This window comes from Oculina patagonica, chromosome 6 (genome assembly GCF_052425735.1).
Source record: "Oculina patagonica isolate OP01 chromosome 6, crgOcupat, whole genome shotgun sequence".
Classification (NCBI taxonomy): domain Eukaryota; kingdom Metazoa; phylum Cnidaria; class Anthozoa; order Scleractinia; family Oculinidae; genus Oculina; species Oculina patagonica.
In genome coordinates, this window is record NC_135763.1 from 15,187,011 (window position 1) to 15,212,285 (window position 25,275).

At 37.9% G+C, this 25,275-nt stretch overlaps 1 protein-coding gene across 1 annotated transcript; it reads right to left on the reverse strand.

Annotated features, from left to right (window-relative positions):
• Window positions 1–1,220: 1,220 nt before the first annotated feature.
• On the reverse strand, window positions 1,221–19,954 carry LOC144655940 (lysine-specific histone demethylase 1A-like). Its single transcript, XM_078516129.1, is given in 19 exon segments — window positions 1,221–2,338; window positions 2,341–2,466; window positions 3,102–3,344; window positions 3,896–4,089; window positions 4,529–4,773; window positions 5,066–5,139; window positions 5,254–5,314; window positions 5,480–5,553; window positions 6,043–6,133; window positions 6,553–6,695; window positions 8,355–8,399; window positions 10,312–10,406; window positions 12,011–12,092; window positions 12,321–12,427; window positions 12,809–12,904; window positions 13,354–13,432; window positions 13,669–13,802; window positions 15,358–15,529; window positions 19,592–19,954. Coding segments are annotated over 19 exon segments (2,493 nt in total). The 5' UTR covers window positions 19,817–19,954; the 3' UTR covers window positions 1,221–2,131.
• Between the last annotated feature and the right edge of the window lie 5,321 nt (window positions 19,955–25,275).

Genomic DNA, 25,275 nt, shown 5'->3' on the forward strand with positions numbered 1-25,275 from the left:
GCCCTTCTCGCATGTTTACGCAAACTAAAACAGTTCCTGGATAGGGTCTGGTGTGAAATATAGTATCAAATCTTGGGTTAGTTCTGAAATGGCGCTAATAAAAATCGTTCATTTCGGCCCGAAAGGGTTTAAAGAAGTGTGGTGCACACTAGCTTCCAAACTCTTGGAGAGTACTTCCCTCCAAAAGGGAAGTGAGTGTAGTTTAAAAGTTGTTAATAATAAATTGTATTCAGGTGTGCTTTCGTTTAATGTTATCATCATACAATGTCAATTCAGTTACTTGTCGTTTTTACATCAGATGAATAATTTATTTCTCGTTTTCTTATGAATCAGTAAATTTGTAATGAGCAATTCATCTTAATTTATAAGCAAAATAAAGTATGGATACAAACGTGAACTGTGTGCCAATGGCCAAGGTCTATGAATTATTTAGAATACAATTATCCCACACTGCCCATATCCCAGAGTTTTTTCTTCTTTTTCCTCCCAACTGGAATTTGAATAATTCAATTGCGAGGGTAATAAGGGTGTTTAACAGCACTAGCTGCATTCACACACCTCAACAAACCTGCCCTTTTTTTCACCCGCCATTCTTCTTGCATTGCTCCCCAACTGACTAAATGCCTGGAACAGGCTGTTGCGAGAGAGAGCCTTGCTTTGAAGTGACAAAAGAAAAACGCAAGAAAATTTCATTCTCATCCCCATAGCCGCTTGTCCCTCTTTGCCAGCAGAACCTGGGGCATAAGGAACAAGTGGCTCTGGGAACACATGATTTGATTGGCTAGATTTTCAACAAAAAAAAACTAAAATCTAGCAAATCAAATCAACTGTTTTAAAACCCCTTTGTTGTAAAGGGGAATTTAAAACGTTTGATCTGGTTGGCTTTATTTAAATTCTCTTTGTTGAAAATCTAGCCAATCAAATCATGTGTCCCCAGAGCCACTTGTTCCTCATGCCCCAGGTTCTGCTGGCTTAGAGGACGAAAAATGAAAAAACAAAATGTGAAAAACAGGACCCAAGTAACGAAAATCCTCCATAGTCTCAGAGACACATGACCATAATGGCCAGGGTCTCTCTGTCTTGCTCCCTAGGGGGTGGGAAACTTGGAAGAAGAGAGCACTGGGGATGAGGTTGATAACAACTCTTTTCTCAGAATGAATTTTTATTTTTTATTTGTAATAAATAACAGAAGCATATCACCTAGAAGAGGTGATATGCTTCTGTAAATAATAATCTACAATTTTTTTAATAATGAAGTAACATAAAAAGGAATAGAGATCTATACATGTAATGAAGTCTTCTAAGGTCCTGTGTTTGCCAAAAAGGCTTTGAACAAAGTATGATAAGCAATATAAAACAGTTGATGCAAGCTGAACTTGTGCGAAATCATTCAAGAAAGTTGAAACAAATATATTAATTATTCTTACCAATTATATTACAACCAGTGTGTATGTTAAGTATCAGTTCCATACAACTTTTTTGTGTGAACGATAGTGGTGAATGAGGTATGATTGTGTATGACAATTAATGAGTAGGAATAATATTGTTCTGGCATCATTCTAATGATCGGTTACATTTCCAAGTACTCTTTACCTTACAGTTTCTACAACCTTGTTTCCAGGGGCTCTTTTCTTTGCTCAAGGGGGTGGGACAAGAGAGACCATGGAAGCAAGGTTGCTTTGGAGCACAGTTTTATAGACGATCACATAAATAAGACGTTTGTGTATCCAGTTTTGTTACTGCATGGTGACTGGATGATTGAGTCAGTCTCTGCGAAGAGTGAACGACACCTATTCCAAGTTATAAACTATGGGCATTTTTGACAAGCTACTACATACAACATATTTGTGTTGAAGAGGTACGGTTATATTACTAAAAGTCAGTTTGTACAATGTAATGAGAATAATAACAATATTGTCCTCAAAGTCAGACCAATATGCTGTCGGTACACATGTTCATTAAAGATCCTCATAGAGATGAGTTTGTCACTAGCATGGCTGTCTCTTCTGTTATACATGTCAACCAGGGGGACAATGCAGCTCTCAGTTTTTGTCCACTTACTCTGGAAACTGATGTTTCCACTTTGCCTTCTTTTTAACATAAAATGCTTTGTTTATCTTGAGTGCCGCAGTTACGCCTGTGTCATAGGTGGCTGGCCAATTCTGTTTACTTCATAAGGAAGTCCTAAAAACTGGTCGGCAATTCTACCAGCCTCTCTCAAACCACTCAAAAGGGCTCCGTGTACTGTAGCAGGATAGTTCCTGATTGTGTGCTCTCCAGCAAAGAATACTCTTGGAGGGTTGGGTGGGGCAGGATTGCCTGGTGGCATTCCTGCTGCACTGGGGGAGGGGCTACGGGGGATGCCATTAGATCATAGTCATTCCCTGATGAGCCTGCTGCCACAAATGAGTAAGAGCCTCGTGACCACTCGTCTGACTTCCAGCGTGTTACAACTGACTCTTTTGGCTGCAAGGGACAAGGCAAAGATCAAGTCACATTCTTCTACATTAAATAATCACTGAACAACAGATCAAAATAAATCAAGTAGGGCTCATATCAATAGAAAAGACCAAGATGCATTAAAACACGAAAACGTTGGGCTTTTACGCAGGGACACACACGCAGAGCCGGAAAGCGAGGACCGAGGAACAGACGAAGAGGAAAAAAGGGCACACAGGGGCCGCGTAAATGACTCTTTTCACTCTCATTTTACAGTAGGGGGACAAAGTACCACTTCACAAGGAAATCCAACCTCCGAGATAGGACTGCAAAGTTACATGATGTATTTGTTAATCATTGGTTTCGGGGTACTTGTGAGCACTTGCGCTAGCTTTTGATTGGATAAAATAAATCAGAAACTCTTTGTGTGCTTCAAAAAGATTTGCCAAAACTGGCACTTATTCCCTTGACTGTTAAAACTTTTTAGACCCTGTTTTTTCCACTTTCAATATTCCATAATTTATAACCTGATTTTACAAGTTTTTAACTTTTAGTTGTTTTCCTGTAAGTTTCATTTAAATCATACAGTTGGCTGCAAATATGTTAAAGTCACAACGTCTCTCCTGCCTTGAGTGCAATAAACACATAATGTATGAGCATACCTGAGGAACAGCACTGCTTCCAAATATCCCCTTCAACACTGCAATGGCACTTCCAACAATAATTTCATCAGAAACGTTCTCCAGCTTGTTAGCAGCTTCACCGGCAACAAGGGCAATGAGGACTGGAGACTTGTAGAGATTCCAAAACAGGAAGAGCTCGCCGCGATTAGCTGTCGTACTTCCAACATGACCAAACAGATTTGTGTTTGGATCCCAAAACACTCGATCAAAACACAAAACCACCTACAGTCAACAAAGCAATGATTAGTTGGGGTTCCACAGACAGGGGCATTTTCATGTATGTGATCAAGGTGCAAAGTAAGATTAAGAACTCTTGGGCACGCTAATTGCAACATGAATTTATTGCCCAGAGGTCCATTTTAATCCACATACTAAGAAAAGTGAGTCATAAAGTGTTGTTTGTCTGATGGGAAAGTCAAGCTTGCCAGCTGCTGCCTGTGAATTGGCATTAATGTTTGCAAAAAAGTTACTGACAATAAGTTTTGGTGGCACAGCCAGGAATGAAAACAATAGGTGGAAGGCGGGAAAAAAACACCTGAGGACTTGATTTTTCCAGCTAAAAGACTTTATCTGGTTAGATCTTTCTTTTAATGATATCTTTCTTTTAATGCGACCCAAATTTTCCGCCTGTGATCAAGAAAATTTCACCTGTTGGAAATCGTAGCTACATCCCTGAGATCCATGAAAAGTAGCTTCACGTCTTATTGTTTAGATGCATCCCTACTTCAAAAGTTACTTGAAAGCCTCATTTTAAGTTCACGTTTTTCACTTACCTTGTTAAGATTTCCAAATCCCATTCGGTGGACAGCAGCAGTCTTCCACTCAGGGAGGGGAGGGTGGAACTGAACACCAGATGGATGGCTTTTGAGCACCCCAAGGGGAAGGGTTATTAATACAGCATCTCCTTTGAATGTCTGTGTTGTGGTTATAGATGACTTGCTAGTGCTCTGAGTGACTATTTCCACACCTGATGGCAAATAAAAAACCTATGGTCAGTTTACTATAATTACCTCAGCCTGTTGGGCTTCTCTGGGGTCAAGATTCAAAGGTTGGGAGTTTAAGCCCGGCTTGAATGTCTTTGCATTTGGTCTTTCACCAAGACACCACCAACAGCAACAGAAACAACATCAACAACACTGAATTTATATTTACAAAGATTTTCTCCACCTGAAGGTAGTGAGTGCAAGTTTAGGAGGCCCTGTTAGGGGCATATGCATGCCCCTCGTCTGAAATTCAAACCTCTTCATATGTTGCAATTTTGAAAACTCTGCACTTTGCTGTTGGAATTTCAATGTCTTAATGTTTTTTTGTCATTTCATCTGCCTCACTAAATAAGGCCTCATCCAGACAAGAAGAACGTTTTTGCTTGAACTAAAAAAGCAGGGGCTAGTTGTTAATTCTCTCACCAGTTCTGTTGTAACGGACATGTCTGACTGCTGTGTTGAGTCTGATATCAAGTCCTTCAGCGAGAGCAGCAGGAAGGCAGGAGTAGCCATTACGCACAGTCATGTGACTACCACTGAACTCAAAATCATCATCTTGGTCCCAGTGCTTCAGAGACAATGACGTCAAAGGCGTGGCATTTGCAAACTCCAGATTGGCAAAGTGCCAGTCAAGGATCTGTCTATCTCTTGACGACAAATAAACATCACTGGAACAAAAGAATCAACACAAATTAATAATAAGAGCATGCGATTCATTAATAACCAGGGTTCTCAGTTGAACCCGTAACCCGTAACACCTGTCACGAGTGTCACTTGAAAGTATTAGGGCTGTCAAAGCACTGCAGTCAATAGATTTAAGTTACATAGCCTTTGGCCATGTAGATCCCTGTTACGGGTGAAAACAACACAGCAACAGCTGCTGAAATTTCTATTGAAAACCCTAAAAACATTAAATATGGTGCACATATTTCTTTTTTTCATTGTTATCTGCACACATACCTTGGTGGGTTGTCTTCAAGTTCTTCTAATCTCTCCTCTATGCGGAGCTGTTCCTCTGCCATTTCATCATATTCCTAAAAGTGATGTTGCAAGGTCAAAAATAGGACTCAGAATAATAGCATGTCAACTCTTAGTTTACAATGAAAGAACTTGTGTTATTTTTATGCCAAGTATCAAATTTTCCTCACCCTACAGAGAGCATTTAGGTCCCTTAACTTGCTTTTGACCAAGAACTCTGACGTAATGTCCCTATCAAAAAAAAATAATAATAATTTGAAATCTACACAGTATCTTGAAGTTATGAGAACATAAGAACATAAATTGGCTTTGATAGTGCCTACATGTACACTTTCTCTGATGAGCGACATTGCTTATGCCCTGGACATCAGATAGAGTGATGTAGTATGATGTTACCTTGGTTCTTTGACCTTGAGTGCATCCTGGTATTCTTTATGAGTCTGTTTTACTTTATCTTTTATCTGTACCATCTGTTGACAAACAAATTATGCAGTATTTGAATCAGAAGGGATGTACTGAATACTGACGCAACTATGGCAAGGCCAAAAGGAAATGCACACTCTAGAACTTATTTCTTAAAGAAGCAGTGCTACAGTTGTGTTTTCCATGTATTTTAGCCCCATTCTTTCATTATTTCTTCCAAATGGTTTAATTAAGTCTATAAAATGCCATTATAAGTGTGTAGTGAAAGGTCCAATAAATTTCCAGATTTTAAGGTTTAATGATGTTTTGACATGTTTATGAAGGGGGGAAAGGGATAGGGTATAAGTGGATTTGAAATAAAAACATGCAAGATTTGCAATAAAAATGTTCCTGCATAGTGAGGGTCTATTAATTTTGGTAGTCAAAGTAATAATAAATGAAACTATTGTTCGATTTTATTTCTCTCATACTTCATAATAATTTATTTGATAAAATTTACGTAAACAAATTATTCTAAAGCATTCATTTTGATTTACCTGTGCTAAACTTGTTTTAAGCTGCTCCTGAATCTTAAGAATCTTTTTTGCATATTCAATCTGCTGCTCCTTAACTTGTCTCTCCTGCATCCTGAAAAAAAAAATAAACAGTCTGGTATAAACAACAGTGTTCATGGGGAGGACCATGACTATTTTTTTAATACATGCTAGAATTGTTTGCTCATGGATAAAAAAAGATGTTCTGCTGTAAATCTGTTTACGCGGCAAGTGGACCCCCCCGAGTCCAAGAGGGCTGAGGATGGGGGAGAAAGAATGTGAATTATTAAAGGGGTCACCTTTGGGCGCCTTGCTTAAAGATAAACTTAAACATTAGTTTAGATCCTTTGAATGTGAAATTAAGTTTTGTTAAACAACATTATAATTAGAAAGTTCCTTTAAGAGCATACTAGAGCGAGATCCACTGGTGTATCAGCTCCAGCATTAATGTTTCCTCCATCATCTTTACTGTGACCTTTGTTCCCCTATGCCCTGTCTCTACCCACTACTCACTTGATGACAAGCTCCAAGGCATGTCCCAATGACACAGGTTTGCTGTGCATGTAGTTGAAGTCCAGCTGATGTGATAGAAATGATGTGGCTTCAAGCAATCTGTTGAACTCTCTCTCCACCATTTCATCTTTCTCTTTTGGCACCTACAGAAAAATGAATGAAGAAGAACATCACTTAAGGTGCTGAATATAACTACATTACACAGTGCAATCTTTTGTCCATGTGTCTTGCAACTTCCTCAAGAACGTCGAGACAAAATGTACAAAATATTGCAGTTGTTTTTACCTTTTTAACCGTCTTTTATTTGTAATTTTTAAACCTTTTTCATTTAACGAGAGCATTTTAACGAGCTACGGCTCCTAAGCTCTTTGTGTATAAATAAATTGTCTATGTCTGTCTATGTCTATGTCTATTTGACTGTTAGAGATGCTTTCTTCAACAGTTCTATCAACTTGTCTTGCAGTGACTTTGCTTGTTGTACCACATTGTAAGATGCAATGTCTGTGCAACATTTTATGCAACTTGCAAATTTAATGCCATTGCAAGGCATGATATCCAAAACATTCACTGTGTTACATGTACATACATGTATCTTTACAGTTCTATTAAAAGTATTTTACAGTTACAGCAAGGGCCCAGTGTGACCACTTTTTATTCACATTCTTTGTGCAGATTTAATCCAATCAGAAGTCAACTGCAAGCTATCCACGGCTTTTGATTGGATTAAATCGTCACGAAAGAATGTGAATAAATTAAAAGTGGTCACACTTGGGCGCCTTGCTGTTAGTTTTAGGTTACAAAGACAGAAGTACGATGATGAAGATGATGATGCGTATATGTAAAATGTAGCACATGGCAGTTTACATACATTTACAGTAAAAGTACTTTTGGTTGCCTAGATCAATCCATATAATATTATGATCTTGTCTCACCCACCCAACCCAAACAACCCTCCAAGTTAAGATCATTTTAGTCACCATGGCGACTAAAATTTTCGAGCTGGTGAGCTAAATTGGAACCGAAGACGCCAGCCTGGAGACTTAATTGAGAAGAAGGCTTGAAAGAGTGAGATAATTTAGCGACTAAAATTTTTCACTGGTGACCAAACTTCAGCAGTCGGTGGCCAAATGGCCACCAAGGAAAAAAATAAACTTGGAGGGTTACCAAGGTAATCATATAGAGAAATTATATAGAGATCAGAGCACACTGTAAAAGCAGGAGTTCCATGTCTTTTTCTTATGGAACAATATTGTTGGTCATTTAAAATGTCCTCTTACAGTCGACATGTGAAGATGAAGAACACAAGGTCATGATCAACGGCATAACTTTCCTACCCAAGGAAGTCACCATCTAAGCTGAGACTTCTTGGTCTTCTTTATATTCCTGCTAGTAGTATTCAAACCTAGTACCTCCTGTGATGAGGGGGCAGGTACCCTGAGCTAACCCAATGTGAGTATGAAGTATGATCATAACAACTGAGTGAGTGTCACCACATGGTTACTTGACCACCATTTTACATACACAGATTTAAACTCCTTGAAGGGGCTTTAGATGTGACAAAGTACAGACAAGACTGCAGCCTTACGTGATACCAGTCATGAAAGAGATAAGTGAAGGTGAAGATGCAGGCAGGAATAAGTAGCAAGACAAAAAGCTGATGTTGAGGTGAAAGACCATGTGAAGAAGGTTCAGGCATTTGTGTTTGGATTCATGAGAATGAAAGCATCAGATGTGTGCCCAAGGTACATGTACAATGAATGGTGTGTCATTCTACACCTGGATGACAAAAAAGGAATGCCTACCCTGACTGCTGCAAGCCTGCTGTTGGCCTTCTTTTCAAGTGGGCCCTTCAGGAGAAAATCAAGTATACATTAACCAATGAAATCTGAACAACCTGCTTGAGCTTGTAAGCCACATGCATGGAAATTTATATTTTATTTAAGCTAATTTATTTTTAACTTATTTTAATTTCCAATTGAGCATTCCAGGAGTACATAGTGGCTGATTATCACAGGGTTTTAACTTAAGTTTTTTAACTTAAGTACAGTGACATACATTGTACATGTACCATGGGGCACACTAAATTTCTTGATTAATTTTTGACAGTGTTTTTACACTGAATGTTATTTCTGAATCAGTTTTTCAAACTTTACTGCATGCGCTACAGCAAATAAGTTGAATGAAAGACTGTTGAATTATTTTAATTATATATTTATTTTTCATGTAAATATTGTGTTAGTATTATTATTAGACAATTTAAGTTTACAGTAGTTATATTATATTATTTTTAAGTAACCTAGGAAGCTAGCTTGAGGGAATTTTTTCCCTGTTCCCAACATTTCCTATGGCCTGTGTATTAGTTGTATTTTAGCTTAAAATCATCAATAAAGTTAAATGCAAAAAGCAAACAACCACACTTGAACTTCACTATGACATTTTGTTTCCCAAACCAACTTGGTTATGATTGTAGTGGAAAAACCATCATGAGACATCAAAATTTGATCACAACACTAGTACCGGTAACTAGCATTATAATTGCCCATGGTGCTTTACAATAAAAATATATTAAAAAGATACCATCAGTCATGTAAAGGAGACAACAATGAAAAAAATAGGAATAAAAAAAGTAAAAAGTTCTCTAAAAATTAAAAATGCATTATAATAATTACGAAGATAGGTTAAAATGCCTCTAAAAATTAAAAATAAAAAGCAAGATATAAAAGGAACATAGAAACACTAGATCTTAGTTCAAGTGGAATAGTGTTCCATAGTTTTGGTGCTGTCATAACCAAGGCTCTTTTGTCATATGTTTCAAGTCTAGACTAACTTGTTTAACTTTACTTAGTTGGTGAGAAGATGATCTCAACGTACGAGGTCAAGTTTGATAACTGAGTAAGTCCTGATAAAGCAAGGTGTTGCTCCAAGAGCTTTGTGTAGTATTAGTCAGAAATATTATGGATCAGGACTAAGGCTGAGTCACAGGGTCTTTGTACATTTTGTTGCAAATGCATACAATTTGAGAAATATAACAGTTAAAAAGGATTTTAAAATTCAAAGATTTTAAAACTACATTCAGTGTAGCTTCAATCCATACAAAAATCATGTAGTTCTTTTTGGCAAGATTGTTTTTAAAGGTTATTGCTTTTCTTCAGGGGTGTCTTCAGTCTTAAGGATACATAGCACCTCCAGATTACATTGCAGACACAGTGAGATGTAACTTAAAATTGTCTGCAATATGGCAGTGCATATGTCCTCTAAGCAAATTCTGTCTCAAAGTGAATGTGGCATTTCTGAATCAGTGATTCAAGTTTTTTTCTTAGAATTCCCAGTTAGCAGGACTTAAACTGTGTCAAGGTTTTTCAGTAGTCAATTAAATTGAGACATACTGTCCAATGTAAATGTACCGGTACTTGAAATTTCCCAAGAGTTAATATGTTGGCAACATGCCATTCTATCACCTCTTCATATTTGTTGTAAGTCGACCAAGTTCCTTTACAGAATACGTATTATACATGTACAGGGTGTAATGTGCAGTTCCATAAAATATCCATACCCACCCTATGGTAGGTCACTGGTAATTATAAGGGGGTGGGGGATCTCAAAAGCCAAAATTTTAAAAGGGAAGTCTGGGGCTTACTGGAATTTCTAGGGGGTGAGAGTGATTCAAACCAAAACCTTCTGTGGAAGAGGTATGGCTATTCTCTGGAACAACACAGTCCAAAACAAATTGTGTGGGAAGTCTTAATGTCCTGTACATACCGACTTTCCATGTGTTTCATACAAAGGGCACTTCTGTCTTATCTTATGCAGCTCCATACTAATTTGATTAGCCATGACTGTCAGAGGATTTCCACCTACAAATAAAGAAATTGTACTCAGAAAAATAAACAAGATACTACCTAACTGTACAGCAGAAAATATTTGATTGCATTGATCACTTTATGTAGTTAAATCAATTTGTACAGGTAGGTTTAAGCAATCAAAACAGAAATGACAACGAAAATGTCACTGCAAAAGTGTGTGCGACGCCTATTCAGTGTTCCAGTTAAGTTTTTGAAGCAAGGGGTCACAGAATTTATCAGACGGGTCAACCAGCCCGGTGTATGTAGCACCTTGTTAGGGGAATGGTGGGGTAAAAAGTTTCCCTTTTTATAGGAAGGAGTATGCGGGCACTTTAATTCATGAGAAAAGTTTTAAAAGTGTTATGCTTCAGGGTGCTATGTGGTAGCATTTAGGCTAAAAAATGAAAATAAAGCTAACAGATTATTAACATGATCTACTTAAATTATAAAATAATTTCCCTATTAGAGAGCTCTCAAGCTCATACATATGTTTCCCCAAAGAGATAGTATGGTAAACATTAACTCACTGAGTCTTTCCTAAGGAGGTCTGGGGGTATGCTCTCCCAGTCAATTTTCCAAAAATTGAAGCATTTTTTATAGACTGGTTTCCTCAATTCTGGGTACATATGACCCTGTTTTGAATCTCAAGATTAGGTTGTAATTGGTACTGTACATGTACTTCAATGGTCTCAATTTTCTTAGTCAATAGTCCACATAGAATGAAATAAATTTAAAATTTAAAATTAAAATTGATTTTTATAAATAGAAAACCGTTGTCCTTTTTTCCCTCTATCTTTACAAGAATTTGCTTGGCAATCTTCTTTAATTAGAGACTTTTCGTGTATAAATACATAAGGTACTGGTAGAAGAACTGAGAAGACTTTTCGTAACACTATAAGAAGTAAAAGGAAACTGCTGTCTGTAGTAATGCAGGCACAAGTTTTATCGTACGTACAGGACACGATCGACACACGATCGAAAACTATAGAATGTTGTGACTTCACAAATGGATTTAAACATTCTATTTCGAACAATTTTACCTTGTGAAATGCAAAGCTACACAAGATAGCGAGGAGAGTCTGTTTTCAGACCGAAGTTGAAGCTAAAAAAGGAGGTTACCCGGCCGGGCGTTTTGGTAAACTATTGCTTTTCTTGTCGCTCGAAAGAAGATGAAAACGAAATGTAACAAGAATACAGCCTTGGACAAGTAAAGTTTCCTTCAGAACTATGGTGGATGAATTTTTGTGATTTCTTTCTTTCTCTGAATTTGATCTCTTCCAATATCTTTGTCTTTAAACCTTGCTTCCTTGGTTTTTATTGTTACTTCTAAGTAAAATATTATTTTTCTATTTCATTTGTCGGGTCAGGTAACCGTCTCTATCGGGTTTTTGACCCGAGACCCGTCTCTTATCTGGAACACTGCTATTAATTAACCACTTGGCCAACTGTTGGTACTGTGACCAAATCTTAGGTTTTATCAAAAATGTAAACCTTAATGGTTACCATTATTCCATTTTTAGCAAGAGACATTTTCAGATTAAGTTGAGTCAGTTGTACTATCTATAAACAAAGGCAAAGAAAGTAAATCTAAAAAATATGTTAAGTATCATACTTACCTAACCCAGTGAGCACCATGGCACCAAGATCTGCAATGTACTGGCCTTTACGGAATGTTGCTACTCTTCCTCCAACACGTTCCTGCAAAAAAATTAAAGGAGCAATGTCATCAGAAAATTCACCCTTGAACTTCTAAGTTACATGTAAGTTTACAAGTAAAATTTATGCCAAGGATTAAACTGACACAATATTAACGTAATATATAAAATAATTAAAAGCAAGTTGTTGACAAATTTTCACAGATAATAAGAGTAATCCAAACATTCACAGCTGTGCAGTGTAAATTAAGTCAACAAAAGTGACACTTACTCTTGCTTCAACAATAGTGACGTCAATTCCAAAAGACTGCAATTGTCGTGCTGCAGTGAGGCCTGAGATTCCAGAACCAACAACTATCACTTTAGGAGACTTCTTCACTGCAGTGCAAAAACAACATCTTTAAACAGTTGAAATTTTAAGACACTGACAACTTGGCTGCCTCTCCAGTTAGTGAATAATTGTATTGATTTTTAGTGATTATTTGTTAAATTTGCTTCATTTTAGCTAAACCTGATGCTCCTGTAAATATAAATAAATAAATAAATAAATAAATAAATAAATAAATAAAATGGCTTTAAAAAGTAAAAGAAAATCTCTCATACTTTTTATTGGTTTGCAAAACAACGTTAAGGAATTCTTTTCCAAAGGAAACAACCAGTGGGTCCTTGGTCGGAATCCTGTTCTTTTTTATTTCAATATCCACATATATATTAAACACCTACATCTGTACAACGAAATCAATAACTTGTAACACTTACATGGTGGTGGCATTTTGAGGATCTTGTACACTCCAAAGTTTATTAAGCCATATCTTGAAAGGAACGCATGTACTCTAGATGCAAGTTTGGGGTCATCTAAAGGAAAAACAGAACCAAGATCTAAATTCATGACTTTCAGACAGACTCAAAGAAAAAAATAATTAACTAGCTATTCTATATGTTTATTGAACTAAGGGAGTGGGGGGGGGGGGGGAATAGGTGATTGCCACAGAATAAGTTCTAAAAGAATTTGACATGCCAGATATTTGCATTTTGTTTGCATATCAGGGGATCATAAATTATAACTTAAAAAATAAGTATTAAAGTGCTGTAGCAAGAAACTGCTGCAACAAGCATAGACAATACCCTGGTGCACCACAATTCTTATTATTGGAGGGGTTTTGCATTGAACCTGAAAGGGCTGGGGGACGATTATACATTTTTGTAGTGTGTGGTGGTATATACATGCATGTACACAAAGACTGTAGTAATAAAGGGTCAGACAAACAACAACATACGTCTGATTGCAGTAAGAGACTACTTACTATTTTGGGGAGGTTCCAGTTGTGACAATGCATGTTCCAAGGTCAGCTGCTGCCGTGGATTCTCAACCCACAGTTGTAGCTACATTACAAACAAAACATTTTGCATTAGTGAAAATAACATAACTTCTGGGAAAGAAACTTCCATTTACAAAGTCTAACACTTACCGGTACTGTGATTAGGAGATAATACATGTAGCTAGACAAGTATAATTTTTCTATTGGTGACCTCACTAAAAGTTCCATCCCCTTTCAAACAGATCTTAGCTCTAGTTTACTTGATTATTTAAATGTGAATCTGTTAAGATTTTGACATACCATTCTATTTCTGATGTACAAAAACTGTTTCTGGACTGGTGGGGGGCCCTGTGAGACATCTGGAAAACAAGATGCCTCTTGTGAAGTCATCTTGTCAAATGGTAGTCTGCTCTGGAAAGCTGCACCTTCAAGCCCTGTTGGTTAATTAAAATAGAACCTTAGAATTACCAAAAATTACTGTCCAACTTAGTAGAAGCTAAGTCCTCAGGATAAATACACAAATCAATCAATTGAGATTGCCCTCAGATTCCCTATCAAATTGGAATTCAGTTCAAAGTGTTGGATGTTATTGAGTACATGTAAGTCACATTTATTTAATTTTTGTGCTTAAAATTGTTACTGAGTAAGTTGTACATGTATGTTGTGGTTTATTTTATGTTTGTATTTTTTTTTATTAAAAAAGAAAAAAAAAAAAATATACAAGTGCATTTTGTTACTGTTGTTGTAGGCTATCACGATGCAAAAGAAGGGCAAGTTTTGGTCATAAAAAAACAACAGAAAACAGCCTGTAAGTTATGTCTTGACAAAGCTGGTTTGACCTGGGCTGCTACCAGACCTGGAGCACTGATCATGTGAGGCGAACTCAACAAGGAAATATGCAAAGACTCAAATTCAGAGAAACATTACACATGACCACTAGACATGTATGCCAGAACAGCCTTATTCCTCTGCTGGAGTTAGGAGAAATGTCAATGACGCCATGACAATGTTAAACATGAAAGAAGGGCAAATATTTGACTGCTGTCATTAGTGGATGGATCAGAGCTGCTCAGTGACTATGGTTCAAAACAATGGAGAGATAATTTTGGACCTTTGAGATTGGGGTTTACATAGTAATTTCTTTTAGCCACTGAAGTCCACGAATTATTTTTCTTTTGTAGCCCTTCACTGCGATTCTAATAAACAGTTTAATAAATTTTTCTCACAGGCCATCAAATTCTACAGAAATTTTCTGGGTCATTGGGCTCTTGACAAAATGACTCCCTCCTATAATAATTTGAACTCAAGGGTAAATTTTGGGCATAGAATACACCGAATTTGGGGTATTTGTAAAGCTTATATTTTTCAGCAATAAATGGTCACTGGCCCCAGTTCCAGGGGGGAGACTCCCATGCTCGTCGGAAATTTTGAAATGAACCCCTAAAAGAGACCAATCTGGGCATGACTCGAGCTATTTTAGACCCCTAAGAGATACCAAACTTTTAAAAAAAGAACTTTTATTTGTATTTTTCTTCGTGTGTAACCCTAAACAAGACCCTGAAGGCTAAAAATATTGCCATTTTCCTCGGAACACCCTAAGCGAGACCCAAAGTCTGAAATTTACACCCCTAAGCGAGACAACGAGAATCCCCGTCACTTTCATATGGGAGTCCACCCTCTGGGCTCCAGTTAGCTCAAAGAACCAACATATTGTTTTCAAACAGCAGTTACATGTATTTGTAATCAAACATTTACATTGAACATTGTGTTGTTCCAGAAAATATCCATACCCCTCCCATAGAAGGATTTTTAGATCCCCACCACTATGGAAATTCCAGTAAAGCTGAAAATTTTACTTTTTAAAATATTGGCTTTTGAGACCACCCCACCCCCTTGGAATTTCCAATGACCTTGCATGGGGTGGGTATGGATATCTTCTGAAACTACACATTGTTTGTTATTAAGTGCCGCAAAGCACAGGCAACCCACCTTCTGGTACATCTTCCTCTTCTTCTTCCTCTTCCACTTCACGTGGTTCTTCAGTCTCCATGGGTGTCGGTACTGGTGGTGAGATCCTTGAAGTGGTTCTCATGATTTCATCATCAGATAATTCATCATCTGTCAGATTTGCCAATTTAACATCAACTTCAGTGTACTCGACCTGAAAAAAAAGCATGCAATCCATTGTTTGATTAATTTAAATTCACACAATTCAAAGTAAATGGTATGCGTAATCCTTAGACACAGTGTAGTGAAATAATTATAAGAAAGTCCCTTCTTTTGAAGTCCCAGTATATTGAATGGTATTTTTAATTTAAGCTCTGCCAAAGTTATGGTAAAAATGTATAAAACAGAACCCAGGTAATAACAAATCCCCATTATAATAAACACAATCTGAAGACCCAACTTAAAATCTTCCCTGATAAATAAATGTCACCATGCAACTGAAGTTGAATGTGAACCAGATGAACACAAAGGGAAATTCTTGAATCCTATTATATTCCATTGAAATTGTACAATTAAATCAGATGACATTGCAACACTGTATAATTTTATAAAATAACAGTTATTTGTCAGACCCCTATAGAAGGAACATTTTGGCCATTTTGCCACAAGTTGGTTCAGTTATAACAGGATTTGGTTTATAAAGCAGTTTTCAATTGAGTGTGGTAAAACCAAAAGCAAAGTAATCACTCTGGCCAAGTACATTGATCCAATTAAATCTCAAGGCAAATACATGTGCAAAGCATGGGAAAAAGTAGGCGAATGAGCCAGGATTGGTTTTGGTCTAATGTATGATTGGAGAAGAAAGTGGTTTGGGATTTTTACACCAATTACTAAGCGTAGTACAGTCAACTTTCTCTTAACGGACACCTCTATAAGACGGACATCTGGTGTTGGTCCCGTCCCTGCCATTTTTCAGTCATTTTACTGTAACTAAACTCCCTATAAGATGGGCAACTCTCTAAGATGGACAGTTGGAGCCGGTCCCGAAGTTGTCCGCTTTAGAGAGAGTTGACTGTAATGCAAAACCAAAGTAACGAAAATTACTTTCGACACTCAAGTGAAAACCACTCTAATATTAATATTAATATGTTCGTTATTTATAGTGAACACATTTTCCTAGCCCCTTGGCACTTTTTCATATCAGGGTTCCACTGTAAGTAGTCTTCCTAGTGCTCTAAGTAATGTCTAATGATGGTGGCTGCTACGATCTAATAATTAGACACTGTGACAGAATTGTCATATAAAACACAAGCTTTGCCCTCTGAAGAAGAGTTGTACATCTAGTAGTTTTATTAAAACACACCACTGGTTGAAATGTCTTTAGATTATTTTGTAGCCTGTGTACAGCCGTCCCGCTCCCCTAAAAAAAAAATCGGGGAGGGGACGTCTGTGTTATGGCGTCCTTAATCGTGTTCCGCGGCGGGTGGTTTCCCCGGAATGTGTGGGAAATGATCTGATTGGCCCTTACACAAAAGACATTCATAATTGCATTTAATTTATGCAGGTGATGGCTTGTGGCATTCCAAATTATTTCAGCGTGCGGCGAGCATTCGAACTTTAGTTTACAACCTTTTGCGTCTCGCGCGGTGTTTCTGAAGGGCACAATATGTAGTATTTGTAAAGACAGGACAAGCTGTAGTCTGAAATGGACGAGAGGACGGCTGACATTTCAGACTTAACAAGTTGGAAAGAGCCGTAGTTCAGTGAAGACCGTGGTCTCGAAAATTTCTGCGCTGAAGTTTGATTGAAACCTCTAAAATTTGCCACATTTTTCGTTAGTGCGTTTGTTGTGCCTCATTTCGATTTAAAATGTTTGGTTTGAAAGGACAAGCTTTGGAATTTATGCGTGAAGGCGAATGACTTCTTCGATTTAATAATTGTAATTCCGGGCGCGGCAGTTAACTTATACTCTTGCACAATGTATTGCACGAATGACAGTGTCTGGCTTTGCCGAAAACTGAACATTGTAGCTTTACTTGGAGAACGAAGAAGGTTGGTTATTAGATTTTCTGCTGTAAATGTTATTCTCCTTGCATTTTATTGATCTAGCGCTTTGTTTCTTGAGCTCGATGATGTTTTATCTCCCGTGTTTGTTGTGTTATATTTGGAACCGCATGATTCCAATTCGGTCAACCGGATATCCGATATAATAATTTATGTGAAATTTAAATCGATAACAGCAGGATACTGGAACACGATTAAGGACGCCATAACACAGACGTCCCCTACCCGATTTTTTTGAGGGGAGCGGGACGGCTGTACACAGGCTAATTATTTTGAAGTATATGGTACAGGGTTGGAAATAAGGAGAAACAGATTGATAGGTGATTTTTTGTGAAAGTGCAAATGATAAAGACTTGACAACAGAAATATATATATATTTTAAATTTATTAAATTTTATTTAATTTTTAGCTGGAAAATTTGATCGGTAATTACCCATCACCAGTCGTTATTTCCAACCCTGTGGTATAATAACCCAATATCCTGGAAATTGTGAGTTTCAGAACGTCACTAGAAGACATTCTAAACTGTAGACATTATTTGGGTTGACGTTTCCCTTGAATGGTCTCATTGACTCTTGTTCACTTCATCCACATCTTAGTTTTGCATTTTTAGTTGGTTACCATAAGTTGAAAAATATTGAATAAAAAATATGTACTGCACCTGTACAAACCATATAGTTTTGTACAATGTAGTTACATTTTTTTAAACATGGAGTCCTTTTCAAAGAAAATAACTGATAAACATTTTAAGAATAAATATACACATGTTCATACATGTACAAGAAGTCTCAAAGCACAAGCTACAGCAATCTAAATAGAACTTAGCTAGATATTATATGTACAAAATGTTATGCAACACAGGAGAAATTCACCAGCTGTCAGATTCAGCCCAGTAGAAAAAGATTGAAATAATAAAAGTAATTTCCTTCCCTTTCTGCGATTGCTAGAAAACCAAGAATCTTTCCTCTAAGATGTCTATATTTTTGTGCATACTTAGATAAAAATAGTTTGTAGGATTTGAACGCATAAGCCCGTACTAAACAGCGAAATTTCGAGCAAAAATATCAGCTGAACGCACATGGAGAACGCGTGTCTTGCTAATCATTCATTTACTTCGCTGAGTTTCAAAGACGATATCTTTCGACTTTTCAGAGCGTTAAGTGGAATCGTTTTCTTTGAAAATACCCTTGTTTGCTGAATCTCGACTTCAAGAAAAAAAGAACGTTAATATTTAGGTATAAACTTCGATCTTTTCCTTTGAAACGAATCGAATCGAAGAACCTCGCGGAAACCTAAAATTTGTATTCTATTCAATTCACTTACCTCCATAATAAAAAGACAAAGTATCCAACGCGAACTCTAAACGAAAACGAAGGACGTTGTTTCGATTTCCTGTGATATAATCCAGGCGATTATTTGACGATTTTAACTGGAAATTCTCAGTTAAACTAGTTATCTCCTCGCAAAGAACGTGTGAAAGGCACAGACATCTCCCATTCTTCCGCGGACAAGCATTCCCGCGTGACCACCCCACATCAAATATGTAAACAATCTAGCGCGCACCGCCATAAAAAAAGTTAAGTGATTTGTTCGCTGTTAAAAAAACGGCGGCCTTGGGACAAATTAAACGAAATGAAAGAAAAGGTATTCGGTGAACGCAACTCGGGGCTTGTACACTTGCTTAGGAAATCTTCTTGCAAGTAAAACCCGTTGCGTGTTGGTGATTACAAAGTTTCATTGTTGACAAAGTGACGTAGGCCTTCCCACTTTCAGGTTCAAAATCTCGCCGAAAATCTCTCATTTACTCTCATCCGAGCCGGAACGAAGGGATTCCAGAGTTTTTCCAACTTTTTTCCCTTTCAGAATTTAGGAAATTCAAGTAAATGCTAACGAGGAAGCTATTAAATAATTCTTTGAAACAAAGCCCATGTGACTTTGATGAGCCACTAGCCATTCAGTGCTTCTTGACAGTTCGTTTAGTGTTGCATAAATTTAGTATCCCCGGATCGGAGGTCACGGCAAATGTTTCTTGAAAAATTCGATTCTAAGGCTTTATATGTGTCTTTCCTGCCCTGGAAAGACTTCATTTGAAACCTTAAGAAAAAGGCTGCGGACGAACACAAAACCGTATTGTTGACAATAAATTGAAGAATGTTGCATAATATATCATGAATGACAAATTTAGATAATGAATACAAACTGTGAAACATACTTTAGCCCGCTTGCGCTGACTTGTCCTTCTAGCCATCTCAGCTTCAAGGTCGAACATTTCGGCATTTGAGCTTGGACTATTTCCATTTTCTCGTTTTTCCTCCAGATTGTTGGAGTCTGAATGACTTCCATTCACACCCTGACCTGGCATATTTGGTTTAGGTGCTATGAAAGGAAGGCCGCTTGGCGGCTTTGGGAGAATTGGTGGAGGATAAGAACCCGACATTATCAAATTCTAGATGCTACTTGACCTATCTGGCCACTTTTAAACGAACCTAGTTCAAGTTGTAAGTTTGGAAATAAATTGTGGAAATTGGGTGAAAATTCAGCGTGATAATCTGGCGGAGAGAAATGACAAAGGACCAGGTGGAATAACAACGTGAATTACGGCACGTGATGCAAATCCACCAATCACGGCACGCTCTAAACGCATGCGCCTTACCAGATCAAACAGTTTCTATAGCAACGGGTTATTGACAGAATCAATACACCGACTGTTAGATTTGTTGTCTATAAAATTTTCTCAGTTTATCAACTTATTTGTATTTCATCGCTTCGAGTGCGCGGTAAAACGATCATTAATCGATTGTTTTCGTTCGGATCGATTGTGTTTTTATCTGTGATATCTTTGAGAAGGTATACGTCATCGGCGCGGTTCTTGACAACTGTCATAAATACCCTTGACAACGACCCATTGTAAGACGGAATGTCGATTCAATTTCTCCTCCAGGCAGATCTAGCGATTTAATTTCGTAAAACCTGGTTAAAAATAAATTGTCCAATCGAAAACGTGTTTAAATGCGCACAAACTGAAAGTCAGATTAAACCTTCAAAGTCTGTAAACAAAGTCTAGGAACAGATGTTCACGAGTCACGACCACGCGTCTGCCATCCAGTATAAACCATTTGATATTTCCCGTTCAGTCTTGTTATTAAAGTGATTGCCATTAAATTAAAATCATCGATTAAAAAGAATATGTATATCTGCAAAGCTTTTACTACCATTTCTTTTCACACATTCTCGGCAAAACAAATCTCATTATTGTTCGGTAAGAAGGTCATTGTTGGTTCGACTTTTGTTGGGGGATTTCGCGAGAAATTTTCTCCCAGTAACTTGTCATTTACATCAAGAATTGAATGTTCTTGTTTTAAGATAAAGCAAATCGTAAATATTAACAGGGTACAATTTCACATACAATATTTATGTGCATATACCGAACGCGGTAATTGTGAGATTTGATTGGTGCAGTTCCAACATCGCTGCAGGGAGTTATAGCTTTGGGGCGATACCAGTTCGAAACCTTGTGTTTATACGAATTCATTGCAATGATAAACTGACGTCAACCCCTGTTTACCATCTCAGATAGAAATCGGTTGTCGGATCCAGCGGAATAAATCTAACATAAAAATTTGTTTAATAAACACGCGGAAAACGAATTATCGATCGATTTCGTGCGAGTTACCGTTTACATTCTGTCAATCAATCCACCAAATGTCACTCGGTTTCCTTCTAAGAATCGATTGAGGTTTTCTCGAAACTGAGATTTGTGATCTGATTTCCCCTTCAAAGCGTTACCATTTCCTCGAAGTTTTGGAAAGTCGTGACTGACAGCACAGTTACACACACAGATAATCAAATTAGTCAGCCGGGAGAGATTACTGATAAAAGAATGAAAATCTATCGCGTGATCACCTGATCAATATACTTCTTTTGTAATACTTTAATTAAATAAAAACAACGATGTTTTTTTTTTCACTGACTGTGATGAGATTTTCTTTATAGGATAGGACTATTCTACTAAACAGAATCATCTTTCTTACGAGGGATTTAATTGCTTTTTTTTCGCCATTGCAACTCAGTACACAGTTCTCGACCGGCCATTATCAAACTTATGAGTAGACTTTCTCCCAGTATCAAAGTTCTTTAAGAGTTCTGACGCTGACTTGTGTTGAACGTAACACTACGCTCATAATAAACTTTTTTCTCCCAGTATAAACCTGTGAAAAAAATGCATTTTAGCCTAATATTTGGTGACAAAACATCCCGTTTTTTAGTCTACTGTCCCTGCCGGACAATAAAGTCTTCTCCAACAAAATGTATTTGCCGCAGACATATTATCACAGTACGTCGATCACGACACCTTGCGAAAGTCCTTTTGTAGACCCTTTGTAGCAGTTTTGACCTGGAATCCCCAGGGGAGGCGCAAGAGGGCTCGTTTCCGAAGTGCCAAAAAACCTCAGGAGTTTTCCTCGACGTAGAGATCAAGTCCATATAAAGCAAGAGTTGAAGGGAAATACACAAAACAGGGGGTTATGGAGAGAACATGGAGAATGTTGATGGTCTTTGTTCCTGGGAAGGACACGCGTCGATCACGATCGTGTGAGGCTGTGTTCACACTTGGTGCCTGGGCACGGTGCCCGATTACGGTTCTCGCTGGGCACTATTTTTTCAAGTACCCAAGCCATAATTCGGGTTGGGCACTAAATGGTACTTTGGTTTTCTATGTGTGAACACGACGCTATGTTTTGCCGGTGCTCAGGTACCAGTGCTCGGGCACAAAGTGTAAACACGGCCTATCCCAGTTTCCAGTTTCCAAATGGAAACTGCCCTCTTGACATTCGTCTTGACCGAAATCTTAGACTTAGGAAAATACCGCGAGTTTGAGTCCCTGTGGGCGTTTGAGTGTACTGGGGACTACTACGACCTGAGTACTGGCCTAACCGGCCCAAATTTCTAAAGATGGAGTCGTTTTTTCAGTTTATGTACCATTAAAGTCAAAGAATAAGGTAAATGACAAGGCGCGTTTACACAACAGAAAAATTTGGGTACGGACCTGTCAGAAAATTGGTGCGGACCTCACCAATTTTGTAGAGAAACAGTCAAATCAAAACGGGGCCATAGGCGCCTATGGCCCCGTTTTGATTTGACTGTTTCCCTACAAAATTGGTGAGGTCCGGACTATTTTTATGACGGGTCCGTACCCAAATTTCTCTGCCGTGTAAACGCGCCTTGAAACAGTAATGCAGTTGTAACAAAGAAATCTCTAGAGAAATTTCGAGCGACTGTGTAGCGCATATAAACAGTGGTTTAAATGCTGATTTTAAATGGTGAACAATGCGCCATATAGAAAAAAATATGTTGTTTGGCAACAGTAATACAACCGAGTTGGACAGACGCGGCTTAGAAAATAGAGCTATATTTCTAGTGAGATGGTGTCAGCCAGGGTTTCTCTTCTTGTAGACGCAGTTGAAGTGCCAACTTTCCGTTTCCATCTTGGTCTTGCGTTACGATATACGAGAAAAGTGGCGGAAACTTCAGCCATAGCAGACTACCATGACAACTTATTACTATATATTCTTCTTCTTATAGCTAATAAAGCTTGAAATTGCAATTAAAACAGTGAAAAAGTATGAAAAGCAAGGAAATATAAGTGATAGCTGAGAAATAGCATCGCCCAGAATACCATTGTTTTCAGCGACATATACAGTATGTGGCCCTAAATCCGGACAGCCCTTGGTCCGGACACTTTCGGTTCATCATGCATTTTTCCGATAGGAAACAAAGTTTTAATAAAACCGATCCTTTCCAAAGATTTCTTGATCTGTTTGCTGTCTTAACCTCGCTCGAAGGCTTTCCTGTCGAGAATTCCATTTGTTCATGGCGCCTCAAATTAACTGGTTTTCTTTACATTCCTGTATATCCGAAATGAGCGCGATAAAAGAGGTAATTTTTCGTAGAATTGATGTATACGAAATATTCTTTCATGTAGTGCAAAAACTTTGATTGACCGCTTAAGTTTCCGTCCAACGTAACGAATTAAAATTTCCAAGTAATTTTCCTGACTAGGTCCTTGGTCCGGACACTGACGGCAACCAAATATAACTTTAAACTTCTGAAGGTGGCAAGCTAAATTAATACTGAAAGAAAAAGAGTCTAACAAAAATTTACACCTTTTGTTTGAGTTTTAAGGCATAATAAACTTCATTTTACAACAATAAAACTAAAACGAGATGTTTTATTCAAACTTTGCAAATCACGCTTATCAGTGTGATAAGAGCTGTACTTCTTGATGAGATGAAATAAAGCTCTCTTCCCTAAAATTTTTATTTCATTTGTCTGAATTTCACTAAAACATATTAAAAATTTGCAAGAAGCTTCTTTAGATTAGATTTTGAACAATTGTTGCGTTAATTTTGCGTGCTGTCCGGACCAAGGATCCGCTGTCCGGACAAAGGGCCGTCAAACCGAACTACCGTTTTCGATATTACAGAGTAATCGAGTAAGCACAGAAGCTGTTGTCTTTTCACACTTCAACTGGATGGCACGGTAACTTACAGGACAAATCCAAATCTCAGCTCTTCGCTCTTCTTCTAAGCTGAGAAATACACGTTCGCGTCTTTTTCTTCCGGACCAAGGGCCACATACTGTACTTACAGCGCCCGATTTCCGGGCTAAAATTTCAACTCATAGCTGAGAAACGACCTTAATTTTAATGCAGTATTCCTATCCAAACCCACAGCTTATAGCTGTGTACTTATACAATTATATGCAGTAGCCCATGGCCGATGACATACCGTAAAATTCCGGTTATAAGCGCCCCTGCTTAAGCCCCCCCGGTTATAGGCCCATCAACCTGGAAACAAAAAAATACATCCGATTATAAGCCCCTCCGGATATAAGCCCCCTCTGCTGGATGACAGTACTGAACAGGGCTAAATGTTGCGTTATTATGCGTTTTTAACTTAAAACGTTTTTGATCAACACTCCCGTAGATCGTTTCGAAACGTTTTTTTTTTGTTCCGCTTATAAGCCCTCCCGGATATAAGCCCACCCAAAACCCCTTACGAAGTTGTATAAGCCCAGGGCTTATAACCGGAATTCTACGGTATGTTATTATGGTGCAATCCAATTTATATAATCGTATTGTCCATTACCATCCTCATTTCCTTATTACGGCGTACAGTTTCAGATAGCATTGGAAATATTTAGCGTGTTTTTTCTCTTCTCAAACCATTGTAATAATTTTTTAGAGGTTTGAAAATAGCTATCCAGTATAACGCTTTTAGTTTGGGTGATGGAAAGCCGTTGAACCTCACAGATTGTTCATTAATTTCAACAAGTGCACGTGAAATACAGTAAGTAATTATGGAGGCATGTCTAGTTAAATTGTGGATATCTATATGACTCCTATATAGTTTCAGGGCTGATAGCTGGGTAATTCATACTTCTTAGTAATTATTAGATTATGTGCTCAAAATTCCAGTATGAACAGTATCGCGTGAAAGCTGAGGGCACAGCCCGAATCGACTCTGAGCATTGCGAATACAAATCGAGAGGGAATAATCACCGGATCAACCTTTGCTGTCAGGCGAAGCTGCACGTAAGGGTCCGGTTTGGAAATTATTGACTTGTGTCTGTCAAACGTTGGTAGCGCACCACAGTTTAATTCCTCGGCACGGCTGTCAGATAGAGTACTGCAAACTAAGTCGATGCTCTGAAGTATCCCGGCAATCAGCCTGCTTCCAGCTGGAATTCTTACAAGTTCTATGCTCAGTGTTGAGGTTTTCACTTGACATTCACGCACTCTACGTTTAGCTGAAACTAGCCGATAGCGGTGGCTCACGTCATGAATCTTTCCAAATGGACAAGTTTCAATGGCGCATGTATTTGCGCTGTGATCAGTGG